General features: G+C 54.0%; 1 protein-coding gene across 9 annotated transcripts in view; it reads left to right on the top strand.

Annotated features, from left to right (window-relative positions):
- LOC135243054 (BAH and coiled-coil domain-containing protein 1) overlaps positions 1 to 20,030 on the top strand; it is a 95,341-nt gene that overhangs the window by 35,724 nt on the left and 39,587 nt on the right. For 8 of the 9 annotated variants that reach the window (XM_064314542.1, XM_064314534.1, XM_064314540.1 and 5 more), the window contains exon 3: positions 14,132 to 14,308. In XM_064314542.1, coding sequence (XP_064170612.1) covers positions 14,132 to 14,308 — 177 coding nt within the window. Of the gene's footprint in view, positions 1 to 7,081; positions 7,420 to 14,131; positions 14,309 to 20,030 lie in introns of those variants that run through there. The other variant, XM_064314541.1, reaches the window with a different exon arrangement.

Genomic DNA, 20,030 nt, shown 5'->3' with positions numbered 1-20,030 from the left:
TGTGCTGTGGTTTCTTGTAAGGACACAGGAATTGTGTATGTGTTGCCTGGGAAGGCTTTGCTTTGCAGACGGCAAACTGGCCTTTCATGAGTTACTGGGTGACTCAGCCATTAAGTGTGTGTTAAACAGTTAGTTAAACAGACATGTGCATCAATGAAAAATAAAGGCTAACGTGACTTGCTTTTGCCGCTGGCAAAATGATTTGGGTGATTAGCAGGAATATCGGTGGGTGCTACTCTGTAAACCGTTAGGGAGAAAGCGTATAAGAAACGTATGATAATTTAGAAGCCAGTAGGCCCAGAGAGAGCAAGTCTTTTTTCCCCACCAACAACAGCAGGAGCAAGGAGTTTTCAGAAAGCTACGCACACAGAAGTCAGATGGAGAAATATGAAGAAAGGAGAGACTGAAAGAGCAACAGCAGGATGGAGGGAAGGGTGTGAGGAAAAAGTGAGACAACAAGTGATTCAGACAGAGAAAGTAGAGAAGAGCGAAATGCAGATGGGGGGAAGAAAGAGGAGAGAATGACTATGGTGTAACCAGGCAACATAATCTCTGAACAATTCAGATTAGTTGCAGGCATTTTATAGTTATGGACACGCAGTGTATGGTGGAGAAAAGGATAGGGGCAATAGTCTTGAAAAGATGGGGATGTGTGTGTTTGTGCTTGTGTGTGTGTGTCTCTGTGAGTCTGTATGTGTGTGTGTGTGTGTGTGCGCGCGCCTCTGTGTGTTTGTCTCTGTGTGTGTTTGTATGTGTATGCGGGTGTGTAGTTTCTCTGTGTAGTTGAGCTGTGGGTGTGCAGCATGTGGCTCAGCTGGTAGATGGCAGAATGGTAGGCGCTGGGGCTGGCGGAGCAGTCTTTAGAGGAGAGTTAGCTGGACCTGCGCGTGACTGGCACCAACAAACTAGGGAACAAAAAAACTGAATGAAAACCGAGACTGGTTCTAAAAAAGGAAAACGTTTGACCACGCGATGACAGTCCCTGAGTGACAGTGCGTGGCTCGTTGTCATGGTTACTCGCAGGGTACCCTCCCCCCGACGGTGCGGGTTCAAGAGCAGACCACCCGGCTGCGTGCTCGGGCCTTGCCTTTGATGTGGGGTTGACGTGCGTCGACCACGAGCCCTGCCTGCCGTCGCCGCCCCCCGCTCCCCCCCCGCTCCGCGCGCCTGTGTGGCGTCTCTCCGCGCCGAGCGAACGCCCTCGGCCCGTGCCAGCCTGCCTCGCGCCGGCTCTTGCGGTCGCCCTTCTGACCGCGACCGTCTCCGGCTTCCCCTCTGGACGGAAAGCAAAAGGGGAGGCCGTCCTTTTTCGGAAAACACGCTCGTAAATAACAGAGCCCGGTGCCCTCTTAACCCTCCCCGAGCCGGACAGAGTTAATATATACCGCACGTATAAATAGATAAAAAAACAAGGACAATGATAGATTCGAGCAGACTCTCCCCCGCTCCCTCCTTGGGCTTGCTTTGTGCTCGGCTCTCTCTGCTGACTCCGCACGGTGCGGCGCTGAGGGAACAGGGCCCGGAAACCAGAGGGTCGTGGGTTCGAACGGCGCGGGTGGGACTGTGCGCTGCTGCTCTGCCGTTGCGCCAGGTGCATAGCCTGAATGGCCTGGCCAGCTCTGTGGACAGGCCGCAGGGCGCAGAGTAGCCCAGTGCACGGGGCCACAGTTAGGGTGGCGTAGGCTGTGGCAGCGTAACATCCTCCCAGCTGGGAAGGAAGGCTGCAGGTCTGTGAGCTGGTCTGTCCCAGCCCAGCCTGGAAATGTGGAGACTGTCCGGAGCCCAGAAACCCACAGCCGGCCAGGCAGAAATGGGTGGCAGCAGTTAAAAATGTAAAAACGCCTGCGTCTTTGGAAGTGATTTGGGGGAGATCCTCTGTCTTTTCTCCCCTTTTTGAGTATCTGTATGTGCGCGCGTGTGTGGGTATGTGTGTATGTGTATGTGTGTGCCTGTGCGTCTGTGTGTGCCTGCGTGCGTGCGTGTGTGTGTGTGTGTGTGCATGCGTGCGTGCGTGTGTGTGTGTATTTACTGAGTGTGTGCTGGTATTTGGTACAGGGCTCAGCTTGAGTTCCTGCCAGTTCCTCTCTGGCTGGCGCAGAAGTTCTCCAGAATTGGTCGTTGTTAATAAAGGGAGAAGGCCAGAACAGAAATAGCATTTTTACTGGTTGACCAGCCCATGAAATCATTTTCTGTATCAGCTCGACTCCCAGAGCCCGGTGCGGGGGCGCGGCGTTCAGAAAAGGGGGAGGGGGGGAGGTAAATATGATTCGTTTGTTTCCATCCTGTGTCAGTGGAAAAATATAATTTGGGGAATCAAAACAAGGCGGTTGGGAAAGAAAGAGCAGAGCAGGCCGGCGTCACCGAGTGGAGCTGTTCTGTGTGTGGGAGACGCTCGCGCTGGTCCCAGCATCCGTGAGAAGAGTCATACGGAGGGAGGGGGCGCTGATGTGTCTCCGGGGGCGGGGGTGGGGTTGGCGTGGCGTCCACTTGGCTCTTATGCCTGACCTGATCAGGGGCGGAGGGCTCGGGGACTGGTGGGGGGGGGGCTGTCGTTAAGGGTGACGGGAGGCAGCGGAAGGGCCGTCCCTACAATCCCCCCCCCCCACCCCCCACCCCCCACCCCAGGTTCACACTGCGTGTGTTTCTCATGTACATCTTCTCATGCAGTACTCAGGGTCTGCGTTCATGGGAAACAGACTCAGGGAAACCCCTAAAGACAGCGTTCGCTGTACGTTTGAAAAAATGTGTATTTATATCCCTCGCATGTCCAAAAAAAGAAAAAAAAAGCAGCGCTTTCTGGATGGGAGGACGGGCCACGGCGAGCGGACGGAAGTCACAGGCCCTGTGACAGCTCTGCTCCCCGAGATGATCGCCATCGCGGCTTGCCGTTCGTTCCTGAACTGACGGGTCATCGTGAGCTGCTGAACTGAGAGGTGGAAAGTGCGTTCAGTTGGGAGAGGCTGGGCAGAATGTAATTTAAATTGAAAGTTTAAACCCAGTAGTGAGAAGGAAGCACTCTGTTTTAAAAGACGGAAAAAAACTAGCAGCAGCACAATCCAAGGAAAGCTTATTTCTTTTTTTTTTTAGTGATGTCTGACCATAATGCGAAAATTTTTGAAAAACTGTTACAAGAGTGGAGGCATTAGGAAGGACAGGAAAGAGAGAGGGAAGGGAGCGAAAGAGAAAAGAAAAAGAAGCCAAGCGAATGTTGGGTCTGGCTTGCCTTGGCTCGAGTGAGCCTGGGTGTGAATGGCGGATGTCAGGGGTGGATTTGTGAGTCCACACTGCGCAGGGTTATGCTCTTTTCTCCACCTGGGGTCCAGAGGAGGGCAGATGGGGTGCCTTAAAGGGGAGAGCGTGGGTGGATGGAAACCATTAGATTCTCTCTTCATTGTCATGACAAAGAAACATCTGTGTTTCCAAAGCATGATGAAATAAATACTTTAAAAAATATATTATTATTATTATTATAATTATTATTAGTATTATTATAGTTAACCACAAGGTGCAATTATAAATCTACCCTCTAAAACGAGTAAGACTTTGATGTCTTTTGAAGGCTGTGATGATCACATTTCTGCTCTCCCTGGGTGTGTTGCTGATTACTCCCCGTTCTCTCGAGTTTTCTGCGGCTTGTGTGAACCGCGCCGACGCGGGACGCGGGACGTGGGACGCCGCTCGCGTTGGGACGGTTTCCTGCGCCCCCCGGGCAGGAAGTGTCCCTTCGAGTGAGAGAGAGGCCTGAGAGAGAGGCCTGTGGGAGAGGCCTGAGAGAGAGGCCTGTGGGAGAGGCCTGAGAGAGAGGCCTGTGGGAGAGGCCTGAGAGAGAGGCCTGAGAGAGAGGCCTGTGGGAGAGGCCTGTGGGAGAGGCCTGTGGGAGGGGCCTGTGGGAGAGGCCTGTGGGAGAGGCCTGTGGGAGAGGCCTGAGAGAGAGGCCTGAGAGAGAGGCCTGAGAGAGAGGCCTGTGGGAGAGGCCTGTGGGAGGGGCCTGTGGGAGAGGCCTGAGAGAGAGGCCTGAGAGAGAGGCCTGAGAGAGAGGCCTGTGGGAGAGGCCTGAGAGAGAGGCCTGAGAGAGAGGCCTGTGAGAGAGGCCTGTGGGAGAGGCCTGAGAGAGAGGCCTGTGGAGAGGCCTGAGAGAGAGCCTGTGGGAGAGGCCTGAGAGAGAGGCCTGTGAGGGCAGGGCCTGTGGGAGGGCCTGTGGAGAGGCCTGTGGAGAGGCCTGTGGGAGAGGCCTGTGGGAGAGGCCTGAGAGAGAGGCCTGTGGGAGAGGCCTGAGAGAGAGGCCTGTGGGAGAGGCCTGAGGGAGAGGCCTGTGGGAGAGGCCTGAGGGAGAGGCCTGTGGGAGAGGCCTGTGGGAGAGGCCTGTGGGAGAGGCCTGTGGGAGAGGCCTGAGAGAGAGGCCTGAGAGAGAGGCCTGTGGGAGGGGCCTGTGGGAGAGGCCTGTCCAGGCTCCGCACGCCCTTTCTGAGGTATGAGCTCCTCAGCGGCCGTTCAGAAGCGCAAGTTGGTGCCGTGACACAAAAAAAACGGTTTTGGCTGGGTCCCCGAGCTGCTGCTGGAGTGGATCTTTGCATTCGCGGTCGCGCGGTGGTCATGGAGAATCCCGCGCCCCGCATCACACCGACCGCACCCGGACCATCCTTGTTTCCACAAACTGAGAATTCATACCTTGCAGTTGGACTTGAGAAGCCAGAGACCGTGCTGTGTTCCAGCGATGTTCTCTCTCTTTCACATGTTTCTCTCACTCTCTCTCTCTCCCCTGTTTCGCTCTCTTTCTCTACCCTGTTTCTCTCCCCCCCCCTCTCTCTCTCCTGTTCTTCTCTCTCACACCCCTGTTGTAAGTGGCTGTGGTGACTCAGTCCTCCACGTGTGGAGCAGGCTTCCAGCATGACGACAGGAGTTTCACAGCATCTGAACCCCCCCCCCCCCCCCCCCCGTTTCCTGGATCTCTCCCTCAGCGAACGCGTATTCTCGGATTTTGGTGTCCAAACTTTTTTTTGCGCCCCCCGACTCGTAAAAAAAACTTGCCTTCGAACGGATCCCGTCCAGACGCCGACGCGTTCTTGGCGTTCTTGGCGTTCTTCTGTTCATGACGGTTGGGGCGATGGCTGCGGCCGCGCCCAAAAGCCCAGGTCGGGAAGCGCTTTATAAACCGAAGACGGTTTCGGTTTCTGTGAAGCCCCCGACCGCGCCGGGGAGACGGCTGCTGTGCGCCCAGCCGCGGGAGCGAGCCGCGGAGAGCCGCGTGAGAAAACCTCCTGAGGCAGAAGGTCATTGGCCAGAACACGGTCGGCGACGATTGGTCCCTCTGACCTCTACCCCAAGCGGAACGGTGTCATCGGTGGCTTGGCGACCATCTGTGTAAAGTCTGTCGATTGGCAGGAGGTATTCCTTTGAATGCAGCGAGGGTTTTATGGAGATGGGCGCGGCGTGCTGATTGGACGGATCCCTGTCCCGGTTGATGACACGCCCCTGCTGGGAAGGCAGGCGCCGTTATTCTTGTTTAAGGCTCTTCTTGCCGAGGCAGCTTTCTTTCATGCTTCACTCATTTTTATTGCTGTTCAACAGATGAAGCAGTGTCCTTATAAGCAGTGCTGCTGTCTGTTTGGTGCTTGCGCTGTCTCAGCCACACACACACACACGCGCACACACACACGCGCACACACACACACGCACGCACGCACACACACACACACGCACACACATGTACACTCAAACACACACACACTCAAGACACACACTTGAGTATTGCCTGAAAGTGTTTGAGTATTGTGTGTGTGTGGAGGGGGGGGGGGTAACCCTCTGTGCCTTTTAGCAACAGATCTGTGGATGGAGAAGCCGTGGGAAAACCACAGTTCACTGTCACTGCAGCGACATCTGATTTTTACCCACAATCCTCCTCAACCGCATTCACGCCACACACACACATGCACCACAAACACACTCACTCTCTCACACAGACACACACACACACACGAACACATTCTCTCTCTCTCTCTCTCTCTCTCATACACACACTCGCACACACACTCTCTCTCTCTCTCACACACACACACGTACACACACAAACTCTCACTTTCACACACAGATACACTCTCTCACACACTCTCTTTCTCTTTCTCACACGCACACACACACACACACACACCCTGCATGCGGACATTGGCCCATTTCCCACATCCATCTGGTGAGTCAGAGCACCCTCCCGCGCTCTTCTCCTCTTTCCCCCTCTCATTCCTTCCCCCCTCACTCACCCCGAGGTCGAGGATCACACTCTCTCTCTCTCTATTTAAAATTTACCAGTGAAATTCTGCTTTGTTGGCACTCCCAGAACATACTCATGGCAGGGACGTGGAATACAGCATCACACAATGGGCAGAATAAATCACGCAGCAGAAAAATATGAGGAAAATAGTGAGCATGACTAATAATTTACAGTGCTAAGCAATAATGTTCTTTAAAAAAACCTCTCCCCAATCCTTCTCTCTCTCTCTCTGTCTTGTGCTCTCTCACTCTCTCTCTCTTTCTTTCTCTCTCAATTCAGTTCAATTCAATTCACATAAGCTTTATTATATATACACATTGCCAAAGCGTAGGTACAACAAACATTAAACAAATGAACACAACTTTGTGTGTGTGTGGTATTTGTGTATGTTAGCTGGTGTAATATCAAGTGTAAATTAGGTGAAACAGTGAATATATAATTGAACAAAAATTTATTTTAAAAAGGTGATTGTGTCATTGCTTATGTGTTATAATGACTTCTCTCTCTCTCTTGCTCTCTCGCTCCCTCTCTTTCTGTCTCTCTCTCTCTCTCTCTCTCTCTCCTTCATTACTTTTCATTCTTTGACCACATCCACCCAGCTCACTGTGTAGGCATGCAGTAGGATGAGGGTTTCCGGGGTGTGGCCCTATTGGCAGTTTGCCCCCCCTCCGCCCCCACGCCATGCTGGTTCTGATCAGGCAGCGGGGGCAGAAGCTGCTGGCAACCTTTGGTGATTTAGCCCCCTCACCAGTCCCCTGGAGGGGGGGGGGGGTGATGGGGGGGTGAAGGGGGGTGGGAGTAGTTCACATCACTACGTGAAACAACATGCATGAAAAAAAAATGTTAGGATCAATCCTTCTGTCGCAGTTGCTTCCAAACCAGGAGGAATTTGGCCACTGGTTCCTGTAATGTTTTCAAGATGACTTACACATTAAGGAAATCCCCCTCTTTAGATATTTTGTTGTTAGGAACTGGGCGATGGGTTATTCAGCTTAAAGGTATCCTGAGAGCGCACAGAGAGAGAGAGAGAGAGAGAGAGAGAGAGGGACAGAGGAAGCGAGAGCGCGAGATTGAGAGAATACTGCGGACTGTGGGCTGAGTTCTTTTCCGTAGAGAGGACTGTCAGTTAAAGAGCGACGGCATGTTTCTCTGGGGTAAGTGCCGGAGCCGCTTTCCCGCCGCACGCTTGCCTGTTGTGTCGCCGCTCTGGTAGAGACGCTCTCGCCGCTCGCGCCGCTCGCTCGCTCGCTGGCGGGCAGCGGCCGCCCTCGCGCTGCGGCGGTGTCGGACGCCGGCTGGCGAGCTGCAGCGGAGCCTGTCCCGCTCTGCCCAGACGTCTTACTCCGTCAGCGGCGGAGGGAAGGCAGGTGACTTACAGTAACCAGGGAAACCAGCCTGAGAACTGTGCTCCTGCGGGTGTGTGTGTGTGTGTACAGCTGACTGTAGTTAAGCACTGTCAGTGTGTTCACGCACTGCCTGTATTTACACGCCGAGTGTGTACAAACAGATTGTTTTAAAGCACTGACTGTATTTGCTCACCCCTTGACTGTATCGTACTTACTGGCTATTTATTCATACTGAATTGTTGTATTTACACAATGACTTTATATACACACTAACTGTATGTTCAGACTGACTCGAAGAGCCTACATTGACTCATTGATTGTATGTTTGTGAGTGTGTGTCCATGTGCGTGGGTGTGTGAGTGTGTGTGTGTGTGTGTGTGTGTTGGTGCTCTCCCCTCTCTCTGATGGGGGTGTCCTGCTGGTCAGTGAAGCGGTGAGGACAGGGTGTCCTGGCCCGTGGCTGGAGTGCTCTCCCCCTGCTGTGGGTCATCCCGGCCCTACGGCCCAGCCCAGCGCCTCTCCTATCCCCGCCCTGGAGTCCGTCACAGGGGGCGTTCGTTCATCACACGCGTGTTCGTTCATCACATGCGTGTTCGTTGATCAGGGGCGTGTTCGTTCATCACGGGCGTGCTTCACCGCACTGCCTTTATCGTTGCTGAACTGTCTCATCAGCGTGTTCGTATGGGCGTGCTGGGATCAGGGGGTGTTGTCTGCGAGTCGTTCCAGGTGGGATCGGGCGTGGTCGGTCCCACGCGTGCAGTTTCATCACATGCGTGTTCGCTGATCAGCCTGTCGCTTCACCTCACACGCGTGGTTCGTTCATCACTGCGGTTCATTTGATCGACGGCGTGATTGTACACGCATGTTCGTTCATCAGAGGCGTGTTCGTTCATCACGGGCGTGCTTCACCGCACTGCCTTTATCGTTGCTGAACTGTCTCTGCGCGTGTTCGGAGGGGGCGGTGCTGGGGGAGTAGGGGGGGTTGGGTTGTGCGAGTTCCAGGTGGGAGGGTGGGCGGGGTCGGCCCCCACGCAGGCAGTTTGGAAGCGGGACCTCTGTGCGGGAGGCAGTGATTCTGCTGTTAGTCCTCCGCCTCGGACCTTCATCACCGCCCTCCACGGACGCGCTTCTGGGTGTGTTTGGCATCACGGAGGATTAGTAATCTGGACCGGCGGAAATAAACATCCTTCATCCTCAAACTGGAAACAGACCTTGACTCAACCACGTCTAATATCCGTGCACATGGTGGGGGGAGAGAGAGTGGCCATATTAATAATCTGCCCCCCCTCCCCCTCCCCCGCATTCCCCATGAGTTCCCGTAACAGCAGTGTTCTTGGACATGGTGGCTGAACTGCCGCAGTTTAGCTTGGCTGGGAGCAGGGTGGGGGCGCACACTGGCAGTGGTGCCAGGTCTTTGGCGGGGAGGGGGGAGGGCGGCAGGGGTGGGGGGACGCAGTAGGTGGGCCTGGGCATCGAAGGTGGTGTGTGGGTGCACAGACCAAAAGCACTGAGGTGGGGGGCTGGGGGTGGGCTGAGGTGGAGCGCTGAGGTGGGGGCTGGGGTGAGGACTGGTGGCGCTGAGGTGGGGGGCTGGGGGGGGTGAGGGACTGAGGTGGAGCGCTGAGTTGGGGGGTTGGGGGGGTGAGGGGCCTGAGGTGGAGCTCTGTGTTGGGGGGCTGGGGGGGGGGTGAGGGGGCTTCTCCTGCTCCTGTGCTGTAATTGGATTAGCCCTCATCGCTGTCCGGGAAGCGCCCAGATTAGGATGCACATGACCCGATTTCTATAAGCGCCTGCGTGCTCGCCACGCCCCCCAAACTCCGGAGGGGGTGCGCACATGCGTCCCTGTGAAGAGAGGACGGACGCACGGGGGGAGGGAGGAGCAGGGATGGCGGGGTTTGGGCTGCGCGTTCGCGGTGACCCGAACCTGGAGCTGCGTCGCATCTGTTTCTGTTCAGCGCTCACCCAGAGCGCTCCGGACCGCACAGCGCTGCCACGGCGTCAGCCAACACCTCCCCCGTCCCTCTCCCCCGGGCGCTCTGCTCCGCCCCAACCCCCCCACCCCCACCCCCCCGCTCCCCATTCCTGAGCCCCCCCCCCCTTGTTTCACAATTGTTCACCGTTGTTTCCAATTTACGGTTCCAGCCGCCCTCCTCCTCCAGTCTTGCGTTAGCATCCTTTAGCTCTCGTAGTCTTTGCTCCAGAGGAACTGAGGGAGGGGCGGGGCGGGGGCTCACGCCCACAGAGCGGTGAGACTGGTTTCGGCGCAGAAACGGGCCCTTTGCAGCCGGACACGTGCATGCGCAGTCAGAGGACCGGCTGCCGTCAGGCGGGACAGGTGGCGGTGCGCTGCGTGAGGGGGTACGAGGGGGGGGGGGCTTGGAACGGCTCACGCATGAGGAACAGTAGACCCTGGGCCATCCCTGACCGGGTCTCAGGGTGACCGGCCCTCCTGGCCGCCGTCCAGGTGCCGACCGCTGGCCGACGCTGGGCCGATGGTGACTCGCACGGGCCTGGGAATGAGGTCTGCCTCTTAGCCGCCCGTGCCTGTCTCCCATTTCAGCTCTGCCCCCTTCTGACGGGATTACAGAACTGCAGCGATTACTGCTCTCTCTCTCTGGCTCTTTTTCCCCACCACCTGCCCTCAAACCCCCCTCTTCCCCACGAGTACTTTTGCTGAAGGTGATTTTTTTCTCAGGCGTGCTGTTGGGGCACTGGGATGGGTTGGGGATGGGGATGGTGGGAGGCAGTCAGGGTCTGTTGGGGCACTGGGGATGGGGGTAGGAGGCCGTCAGGGTCTTTTGGGGCACTGGGGATGGGGGTAGGAGGCAGTCAGGGTCTGTTGGGGCACTGGGGATGGGGGTGGGAGGCAGTCAGGGTCTGTTGGGGCACTGGGGATGGGGGTAGCAGGCAGTCAGGGTCTGTTGGGGCACTGGGGATGTAGGGTGGGAGGCAGGGTTGTTTTTGGGGGTGGAGGGCGCGGTCTCTGGGGCAGGCCTGTTAATAATAAATGAGGATTAGCTTCTTTAAGTGGGCGTGCAGCGGGCAGAACTGACGGGGACATGGAGCGTCTCCGCCCAGCCATCCATAATCTGCCCCACTTCAAGGGACTGCTGGGGGCCATCTGGGGCGTGTGTGTGTGTGTGTGTACGTGGTCCCTGCGGATTTGTGCCCTTCATGAATCAGTCGGTGCACTTTCATTATGCTTCTACACTCCATAGGGGGGCATTAGGTGTGTGTGTGTGTGTGTGTGTGTGTGGATTGGTTTTCCTGTGCTGTTGAGTGGTAACTGTGGGAAAAACGACAGCACCACGCATCCTGCCGGAGAGGCAGGTGCAGGTGAGGGCATTGTCCTGGTGCCCTTGTGAGCGTTAGCTCACGCGCTTTCGCTTCTCTGACGCGTCGCGGAGCCGCGTTGCGCAAGGGCTGCGGCCAGGTGGTGGCGTGTGGCGGGGCTTTCCTGTGCTTTCCATGTGCTTCCTGCGGACCGGAGGGGTGAACCGAGGGATTCTGGGGGATTTCCTTTCTGCTGAGAGCAGTGGCTGATGGGAGGCAAGGTGGGGGGGGGGGGGGGGTTCATTTGGTCGGCGCGGCTGCGGTTACCCGCGGTTACCCGCGGCCCTCTACGGCACCTTGGCGACGGCATTTCCCCACTTCCTGTTGGTCTGACACGGGCTTTTGTTCTGGGCTGGCTCTGCGGGGATCGCCCGGCTCGCTCTGCCAGCGATCCGGCGGCTGATTAACGAGCGACCGGACCGCCGAGCCGCACCAGGAAAGCCGCAGCCCGCTTCCTCCCCTGCGGTTCGCAGACCGAAGCGCGACGAGATCAGCTGGGGTTCGGCACGGGAGCAGCGCTCGAGCGGCCGCTTCGCGAAGAGAATGACGGCGAGGTTTCTGCCGTCCGGCGGCGATCTGGGTCTGCGGTCCCCCGCTTGCGTGGGCCAGCGTGAGCTGCTGGAGCAGTGCTGTCAGAAACGGGCCCTGACCAGCAGCCAGGATGAGACCAGAACACTTGGCATGGAGGCCGTGTACGAAACTGTGCAGTGTAGTGCAGCGTATGCTGTGGGCAGGACGCGTTGCTGCAGAATTTTAGAAGTGTTTAGGCTGGCAGTGTTGCAGAATGGTCACGGAATTTGGTTTGGAACTCCAAGGTTATAGCTTCACAAGTCCCAGGTGGGGCACTGCTGCTGTACCCTTGAACGAGGTACTTGACCTGAATTGCTTCATTGTACTTTATATCCAGCAGTTTAAATGAATTACATTTGAAAAGTTGTGTGAGTCACTCTGAATAAGATGCCTGCTAAATGTCAGTGATGTAATGTGGTGTGTGATTTGGTGACGCGTGCTATCGTAGCTTTTCGCATGTCAAGGGCATTGTGGGAAGAATGCTCTGCAGAGAGGTCCTCCATAGGGTGTGTTAATGCTGATGTAGCACTCAGGGGGGTGCAAATGAGGAGAAGGGGAGGGGACTCTGCAGGGCCTCCAGCAGGAGGTCTGCCACTGTTACATGTGAGGGCCGCCAATGGGTGAGCCACCAGTATATATACCTGTAGCTCTGGTCACCACGGAAATTGTCTGGTGATGTTAACCCTTTGTGTGCTGGAGCTCTGAACAGCAATGCCACAGGGGTGTACTTCACTCATGCGCGCGCACACACACACACACTCACACACACACACCACACACACACACACACACACACACTCACACACACCACACACCACACACACTCACACACACACACACACACCACCATCACACACACACACACACACACACTCACACACTCACACACACACACACACTCACACATACACATATACACAAAAACACGTATGTAATGCGATGTGACGCGATGAGCTGTGTCGCATTGTTCTGCCGGGCGCTGGCTTTGTCAAATCAACGCGCTCGAACCAGAACTGTTCAGTGACCCGATGCGTTCAGTTCGAACAGTCTGAACAGTTCGAACTGAGCACGTCGGTTAATTAGCCTGTTTGTATTGTGCAGTAAGCAGGCAGTTCAGATACTGGGGCATTATTCCCAACTGTTGATCGCTCCTCTTACCCTCTGGATGGGCACTCCCGCCCTGCTCTGGCGGAGGAGGAGAGAAGCTGTGGTTTCGATGGAAGAGTGGAGCAGAACAAAGGGGCGGCAGATGGAGAGTGTGTTTGACACGGCGCGCTACCCCGGGGGGGCGCCGTCTGCGCCTCGGCCCCTACGGTGCAGCTGGGGACCCCACCCCACCCCACACCAGGGGAGCCCAGCCCTCTGGGTGTGCTGTGTGTGTGTGTGTGTGTGTGCGCATCTGTGTGTAAGTGTGTCTGCGCTCACGTGTGTGTGTGTGTGTGTGTGTGTGTGCAGCTTTGTGAGTGTGTATTTGTGTGTCTGTGTGTGTGCATGTGTGTGTGTGTGTGTGTGCATTGTGTGGTGTGTGTGGTACGCGCATCTGTGTGTGTGTGTGTGTGTGTACACGCATCTGTGTGTGCCTATGTGTGTGTGTGTGTCTGCATCTTTGTGAGTGTGTGTTTGTGTGTGTGTGTGCGCGTCTGTGTGTGTGTGTGTGTGTGTTTGTCTGTGTGTGTGCGTGCATGGGTGTGTGTGTGTATGTCTACATCTTTTGTGTGTGTGTGTGTGTGTTTGTCTGTATGCATGCATGTGTGTGTGTGAGTGTGAGACTGTATGCGGGCATGCTCATGCGTGTTTATGTGTGATGTATGTGTATACAGAATGTGGAATGTGACGAAGGGATATGGAGCGGAGAGATAGAACGAGATGGATAGATGAAGAGGGCAGAAGAAGGGGGGAGGCAGAAATGCTGAGAAAAAGAAAATGGGGCAAGAGAAATACAGAAACGAAGGAATGAGCTGCAGAGAGACATGGGGAGTTTGTGGAGGGGGGGGCGGGTGGTGTTTGCTCAGCTGTGTAATAAAGCTCGGCCCCCCTCCCCCCCACTCCCCAGGCAGGGCTGTGTGTCTGAGGGGAGGGGGGCACGGCTCCAGACTGGCCCGGGGGCGGGTACAGTCTGTGCACTGCTCTGCAGCAGGACGGGAAACCCGTTGGGGCAGATTGCGTGGAGCAGTCAGACATAATCAGTCCATGCCAGAGCTGCTCTGACCCACACTGCCATTCGAGCGTATTCAGGCCCGGCTGTCACTCACAGAGCAGGTGACACCCTTCCGGGGTGCGGCGTGTTTCTGGTGAAGCGCGTAACCACTTGGTCAACTGTGGTTGTGGGTTTGGGGCGGGTTCCCAATGGGGGATTCCCATCGCCTCCTGCACCTTTTCCTGAGAACCGTTGATTGTGGGGACGCTCATCCACGGTTCAGTTACGTTCGGTTCCGTTCCGGTCGATGGCAGGGAAATCATCGGCAGGATGGACCGAAGCTGAATGTTGTCGAAACGGGCGCGTGCAAAATGAAATATAAAATATGTAACTGCTCATTTATGCCATGTTATGTAAAGTGTGGCCATGTAGACGCAATGTTAATAAGTCTCTCCCTCTCTCTCTGTCTCTCTCTATCAGGCAGTGGACTGATGGGGAACTCGTCTCCCTCCTTCACCTTCCTGGCCAGCAGTTTGGGGTCGCCCCCCTCACACCCAGCTCACCCCTCCAGACCCCCCTCCTCGCCCTCCTCGCCCTCGTTTCACAGCAGACCGCACTCCAGCGCCTCTCAGATCTGGTTCCCACACTCACACGAAGGTGAACCTCAGCGTGTGTGTGTGTGTGTGTGTGTGTGTGTGTGTGTGTGTGCGTGCTTGTGTGTGTGTGTGTATGTGTGCGTGCTTGTGTGTGTGTGTGTGTGTGTGTAAGTGTGTGTATATGTGTGCGTGCTTTTGTGTGTGTGTGTGTGTGTGTGAGTGTGCGAGTGTGTGTGCGTGTATGTGCGTGTGTGTGAGTGTGTGTGCGTGTGTGTGTGCGTGTATGTGCGTGTGTGTGTGCGTGCGTGTGTATGTGCATGTGTGTGCTTGTGAGTGTGTGTGCATGCATGTGTGTGTGTGTGCGTGTATGTGCGTGTGTGTGCTTGTGTTTGTATGTCCTGGCTTGTTTGTACTGGTTTATTAGACAGGTGTCTGTGCTGTGCCATGGCCCTGTGGCAGACTGTGGGTTAAGCTGCCTGTGCGGTGCTCAGTGTAACAGTGCTGTGCCATGGCCCTGTGGCAGACTGTGGGTTAAGCTGCCTGTGCCTGTCAGCCTGTGCGGTGCTCAGTGTAACAGTGCTGTGTCACAGCCCTGTGGCAGACTGTGGGTTAAGCTGCCTGTGTCTGTAAGCCTGTGCGGTGCTCAGTGTAACAGTGCTGTGCCATGGCCCTGTGGCAGACTGTGGGTTAAGCTGCCTGTGTCTGTAAGCTTGGCAGCTGCATGGAGGACAGGGAACAGCGGACTGTAACTGATGTTGGCAGGATGCACAGCGAGACCTTACTGCTGGCACCCAGGTCTACTGTAACTCAACTACTGAACCTATCTAGAGAGAGAGAGAGAGAGGGGGAGGGAGAGGGGGGAGGGAGAGAGTGGAGGGGGAGAGAGAGAGGGAGAAAGAGAGGGAGAAGTGGCAGTCCCTTCTATAATCATCCTGGCTTCATGATACATTCATGCAAACTTAGCTTTTCTGTTCAACGTGCTGTTGGCATCACCTTATTGTCTACATACAAATGTAATAATATTAATAACAATAATGATGATAATAGCAATTCCAATAAAAGTAATGCTGGTGATAATGGGCAAGATTATTACACAGCTGGTGATGGAAGTCATTATCTCTATTGCAGTTTAATTGCTTATAGCCTGCTAAGAGCATGATTGAATTCGGCCTGTTCGTCAGCATCATTCCGCACTTCCCTCTTGAAGATAATTGCATATTGTTTGTTATTTTCTGTTTTGCATAAAAAGCAAGTCATCAAAATCAACATCAGCCATGCAATTACGCCGATTCCGCTCTCACTGTGTGTGTGTGTGTGCGTGTGTGTGTATGTGTGTGTGTGTGTGTGTGTGTGTGTGTAATTGTGTGCTTTTCTGAGAGTGTTTGCATTAGTGTGCACATGGTCCACGCGCATGTATAAACGCACTCACGCACTCGCGCATGCACACACGCTCACACAGCAGTTACAGCCACTGAGAGATGTGACAGCATCTGAAAACAGCATTTTAGTCCCCATTTTAGTTTGAACAACAAAACAACAGAATCAAAAAAGAAGCTTTTTTTTTTTTTGAAGATAATGGAAGCAGAAAACAACCCAGTCTGGCCTGTTGCCAGCTGGAGCCCAGCCAGAGTCATCACAGGAGTGATGTCAGCCAGCAGGGACGGCAATAACCCTCCTCCTTCTTCACCTCTTCCCCTCCCCTCCCCTCTCCTCTCTCTATCCCCCTCTCTCACTCGCTCTCTTTCCTCTCTGTAGTGCTGCATTCCTCCTCCTCTGCCTGCCTTCTACACAGCTTCTCCCTCCTTTCTGTCTCCTTTCTTTCTCTTCTGCACCTGTCTCTGTTCTACTGGTCCTCCCATCTAGCCTGATACGTCCTCTCTTTTTTCCTGCCTGTCTTCTTTCTCCATTCCTCCCTCTGTCCCTTCCTCCATCTCTCACTCTGTCCCTCTTTTTCCATCTCTCACTCTGTCCCTCTTTCTCCATCTCTCACTCTGTCCCTCTTCATTCCTCTCTGTCCCTTCTTCCATCTCTCACTGTATTTTTTCCATCTCTCTCTCTGTCCCTTTCTCTCCATTCATCTCTCTGTTCCTCTTTCTTCATCTCTCACTCTGTCCCTCTTTCTTCATTCCTCTCTCTGTTCCTTTTTCTTCATCTCTCACTCCATCCCTCTTTCTCCATCTCTCACTCTGTCCCTTTTTCTTCATCTCTCACTCTGTCCCTCTTTCTCCATCTCTCACTCTGTATCTCCTTTTCCATCTCCCTGTCCCATGCTCCATCGCTCTCCCCGCTCATTAACATTTCTTACCAATTAGCAAAGCTGGCTAGATACCATACCCCCCCCTTCACCCCCCCTCCCGCTCTCTCTCCCTTGCACATGAATATGCTCTCTCTTCATCGGTCTTCCCCTCCCTTTCTGTGTCTGAATCGTTATGTTGCTTTTTCTCAATTAGTGGTTCTGACAGGCAGGTTTGTCTCCGTTTTTTTCTGCTCCCCCATCCCTCCCACCTTTTCCTCTCTCTCTCTCTCTCTCCTTCTCCCTCTGTCCCCCTCCCTCCTTCCCTTTCAGTGTCTCGCTCTTTCTCTCTCTCTCTCCCCACTGTTTCTGTGACATCTCTGATGGTTTTCCTAGAGAGCATGTACTAGATTCTTGAACTAGATCTTTCTGAAAGCAGTAGGGATTTTCACACTCTTTCAGGCCTGAACTTCAACCATCCTCTGTCCTCCACCCCCACCCACCCCCCACCCCCCCAACCCTGTTGCCTCAGGAAAAAAGTACAGATTTGACTGACCCCCCCCTCCCCCCCCCCGCCTACCCATAAGTGTGCATTGTGTGAGGTCCTCAGTCCGTGTGGGTCTGTGAGTAGGAAAATGCTGTGCAGTCTGCCCTCAAACACTCATCAGACCGCGCTCGCTGCCGAGGTGGTTTGCCTGTGCTTTCAGCTTTGGGGGGGGGTAAACTATTTTCCCCCCATTTAAAAATAAGGCCCTGAACGAGCGCCCTGCCGGAGCCCTGTTCTCGCTGTTCCCAGGGGACAGGAAAGTCTTTCCTGTTTATTTTTTCCCCCCCCTCACGTGTCTGCCGGTGGCATTTTTCCAGCGCTCGGCACGTGCCGCCAGCTCCGTCTTCGTCCTGGCGGGAACATCAGAACGCGCTCCGAGGGAAAGCTGATCTCCTGCTTTATCTACTTTTTCTTCCGTTTTTATTTATTTTTTATTTCATTTATTTTTTTTTTTTGTCCAAACTTCCTGCCACTTTCTATAATCTCATTCTGCCGGTGCTTCTGCGGTCTCCTATCGCAGCGGGCTGTTTTTGTCGCGACTGTTTTTACTGCCCAGCGTCCAGACTTCGTTAGACCCTTTCACGATTGGCCCGTTATCTTTGCGACGTTTCCGCTTTCCGTTTGTAATTCGCCGTTCTTCCTTCTGAATGGGACCACTGTTTGAGGCGGGACGGCAGGCCGCTTTGATTAATACAATCAGACCGGTTGATTTGCTGAACCCTGGCGTACTGTGAAGGCCAGAACGATATTTTGAAGGATCGCCGCGTTCTGAAACTTTGCGATTGGACCTTTTTGAAGTCGAGTGGCCGTAGCGAGGAGAGGACGCGTGGAATGGGTCTGTGCGTGATCGAGTGTGAGATCTCAGGTGCTGGGTGTGATCTCCGCTTCGGTGACTGTGTGATCAGGTGACTGAATGAATCGGGGGTTTTACTGAAGAAGCGTGGGACTGATTGAGAGCCCAGGTGGAGGTGCGGTCGAGATTAACGAGTGACCGAGCGATCGAACCTCCGACTGAACGAGAGGCGGTCGACATGAGCGGTCGAGTCGACTTGCGGGGAAGGACTTTTTTTTTACGAGGAAAGGAAAGAAAATTGTTGGGGGAGAGAGGGAAGAGAAGTGTGGTGGTCAAGTGGCCCAAGATCGGCTTTACCTGACCCTTGACCATAAAACCTAAATCCCCACAATGTGACTGAAGCCTGACTGATCCACTGTCAGGCCGTGGGAACTATCTGTGCCGACAAGCCCTTTGAATGGTTGTTGTTATTGCTGTGGCTCTTATTGTAGCACTTTAGCTTTTCCAGCCGTCCCTGGCTTTGTTCGCCGTTGGTGCAGTGGTCCCAGTTAATTACTGCTGGTCCTCCGGGGGGGTTACGCTGGCAGCCGCGAGCGAATGGGCGACGATGCCCGGCGATGGCCGCTCTCTGCCCCCGCCGAGTTTTGGTAAACGGCGAAAGGAAGCGGAGTTACCGGGAACAAGGAGCCCGTTGTGTGAAAGAGGATTACGCGGCCAACGGCTGCCGTCATCGGAAATGAGTCCACGGTGCCGAAATCCCCCCCCCCCCCAGTGCCACGAAAACAAAAACTAAACAGAAAAAAAACAGCCTTTTAGAAAACAACAGGCTTTCCGAGACTTCTGCTGGCGGAAAAAGAGGTGCGCTGTGCAATTGTGATGTGTTAAGACTTTTAAACAGAGTCAGAAGAGTTACTGACCCCCACCGCTTTGCCAACCCACCCGCCCCCTACCCCCCCCATTTTTATCACTGAGGAAGCTTAAACTCTGCATTTCCCTTTTTTTTTGGGGGGGGGGGGGGTTGTTTATGCGTGCTCCGTGTGCCATTAATTCAAATCAGACAGGGCCTGAAGCCCGACCCGGGGTTTGGAGCTCTCCTGCTCCCAGGTCACCACGCGCACCACATCCATTGTGTTCTTTACAAGGTGAAACATTTGACACTTCTGTTAAACTGCCTCTCCCCCCCCCTCCCCACCCCTTACCAAAGTAAACTGCGTTTGCACTTTTTTTTGTGGCCACAGAGTGTTCCCCGAGCCAACACAAACAATTCTGGCTTTCATTTCCCAGTGTGCTGCCATTTTTTCCCCCCTACTTTCGGTTCTGCTTAAAATTGAGAGCCTGGCAGCAGAATGAAACCAATGGGTGTTTAAAGGAAGCTGTATGAACCTACTCGGTGGTGATGTCATGGCTGTGACCTCATACCTCATATCTAGCTCAGTCACCTGCAGGCTAACTCACTTTCTCACTTCAGCTTCCTTCTCCCTTCTCAGTTCTATTTCTTTTTCTTTCTCTCTCTCTCACACACACACATTATTTTTTGCTCTGTCTCTCACTTCTTGAAGCCCCCAAAAATAGCTCCGAGCCCTATCATGAGGTTGATGATGATGATGATCATAGTTCCGTGTCCAAGTAAGAGCTCTAATGATGGATGTATCAGAGCAATTAATCAACAGGTGTATTAGCAAAACAAAAAAATAACCTGGTTTGTTTTTTTTACGCAAATTACATGCAAAATCCATTCACTACAGAGAAATGTAAGCAACAAAGAATCTTTCAATGGAGACTGTTTGAAATAATCACCCAGTGTCACGATACAGCTGTCAGCAGCCTGTTGGAGAAGCAGCCCAGTGAAACGCAGTGCAGTTCAGGGGAATTTACAAGATGACTCGCGCGTTGACTGGTTTAAAGGTGGATGCAAAAGGCACCGTGCCAGAAGAAAACAGTCGAATGTTTGCATTGTAAACAGAGTTTAAGTTCTTATAACAGTTGTGACAAGCTCGAGCTGACATCTACAAGCTAAGAATTTGCTTGCCTAAGGTCGTTCCGGGCAACTAAATCTGTGTAATTTCATATTGAATACCGTTGTTTTGGAATTCAAGCATTTAATGAGAACAAACATCACATTAAGCAACATTGTAAAAACAGTAACAACAACATCCGATTAACATACCAGTTCAACAAATTGGAAAAAACGGTCAAGAAATCTTCTGGAT

Source organism: Anguilla rostrata, chromosome 17 (assembly GCF_018555375.3).
Source record: "Anguilla rostrata isolate EN2019 chromosome 17, ASM1855537v3, whole genome shotgun sequence".
In the NCBI taxonomy this organism is placed as follows: Eukaryota; Metazoa; Chordata; class Actinopteri; order Anguilliformes; family Anguillidae; genus Anguilla; species Anguilla rostrata.
This window is presented reverse-complemented; position numbering and strand designations above follow the sequence as displayed.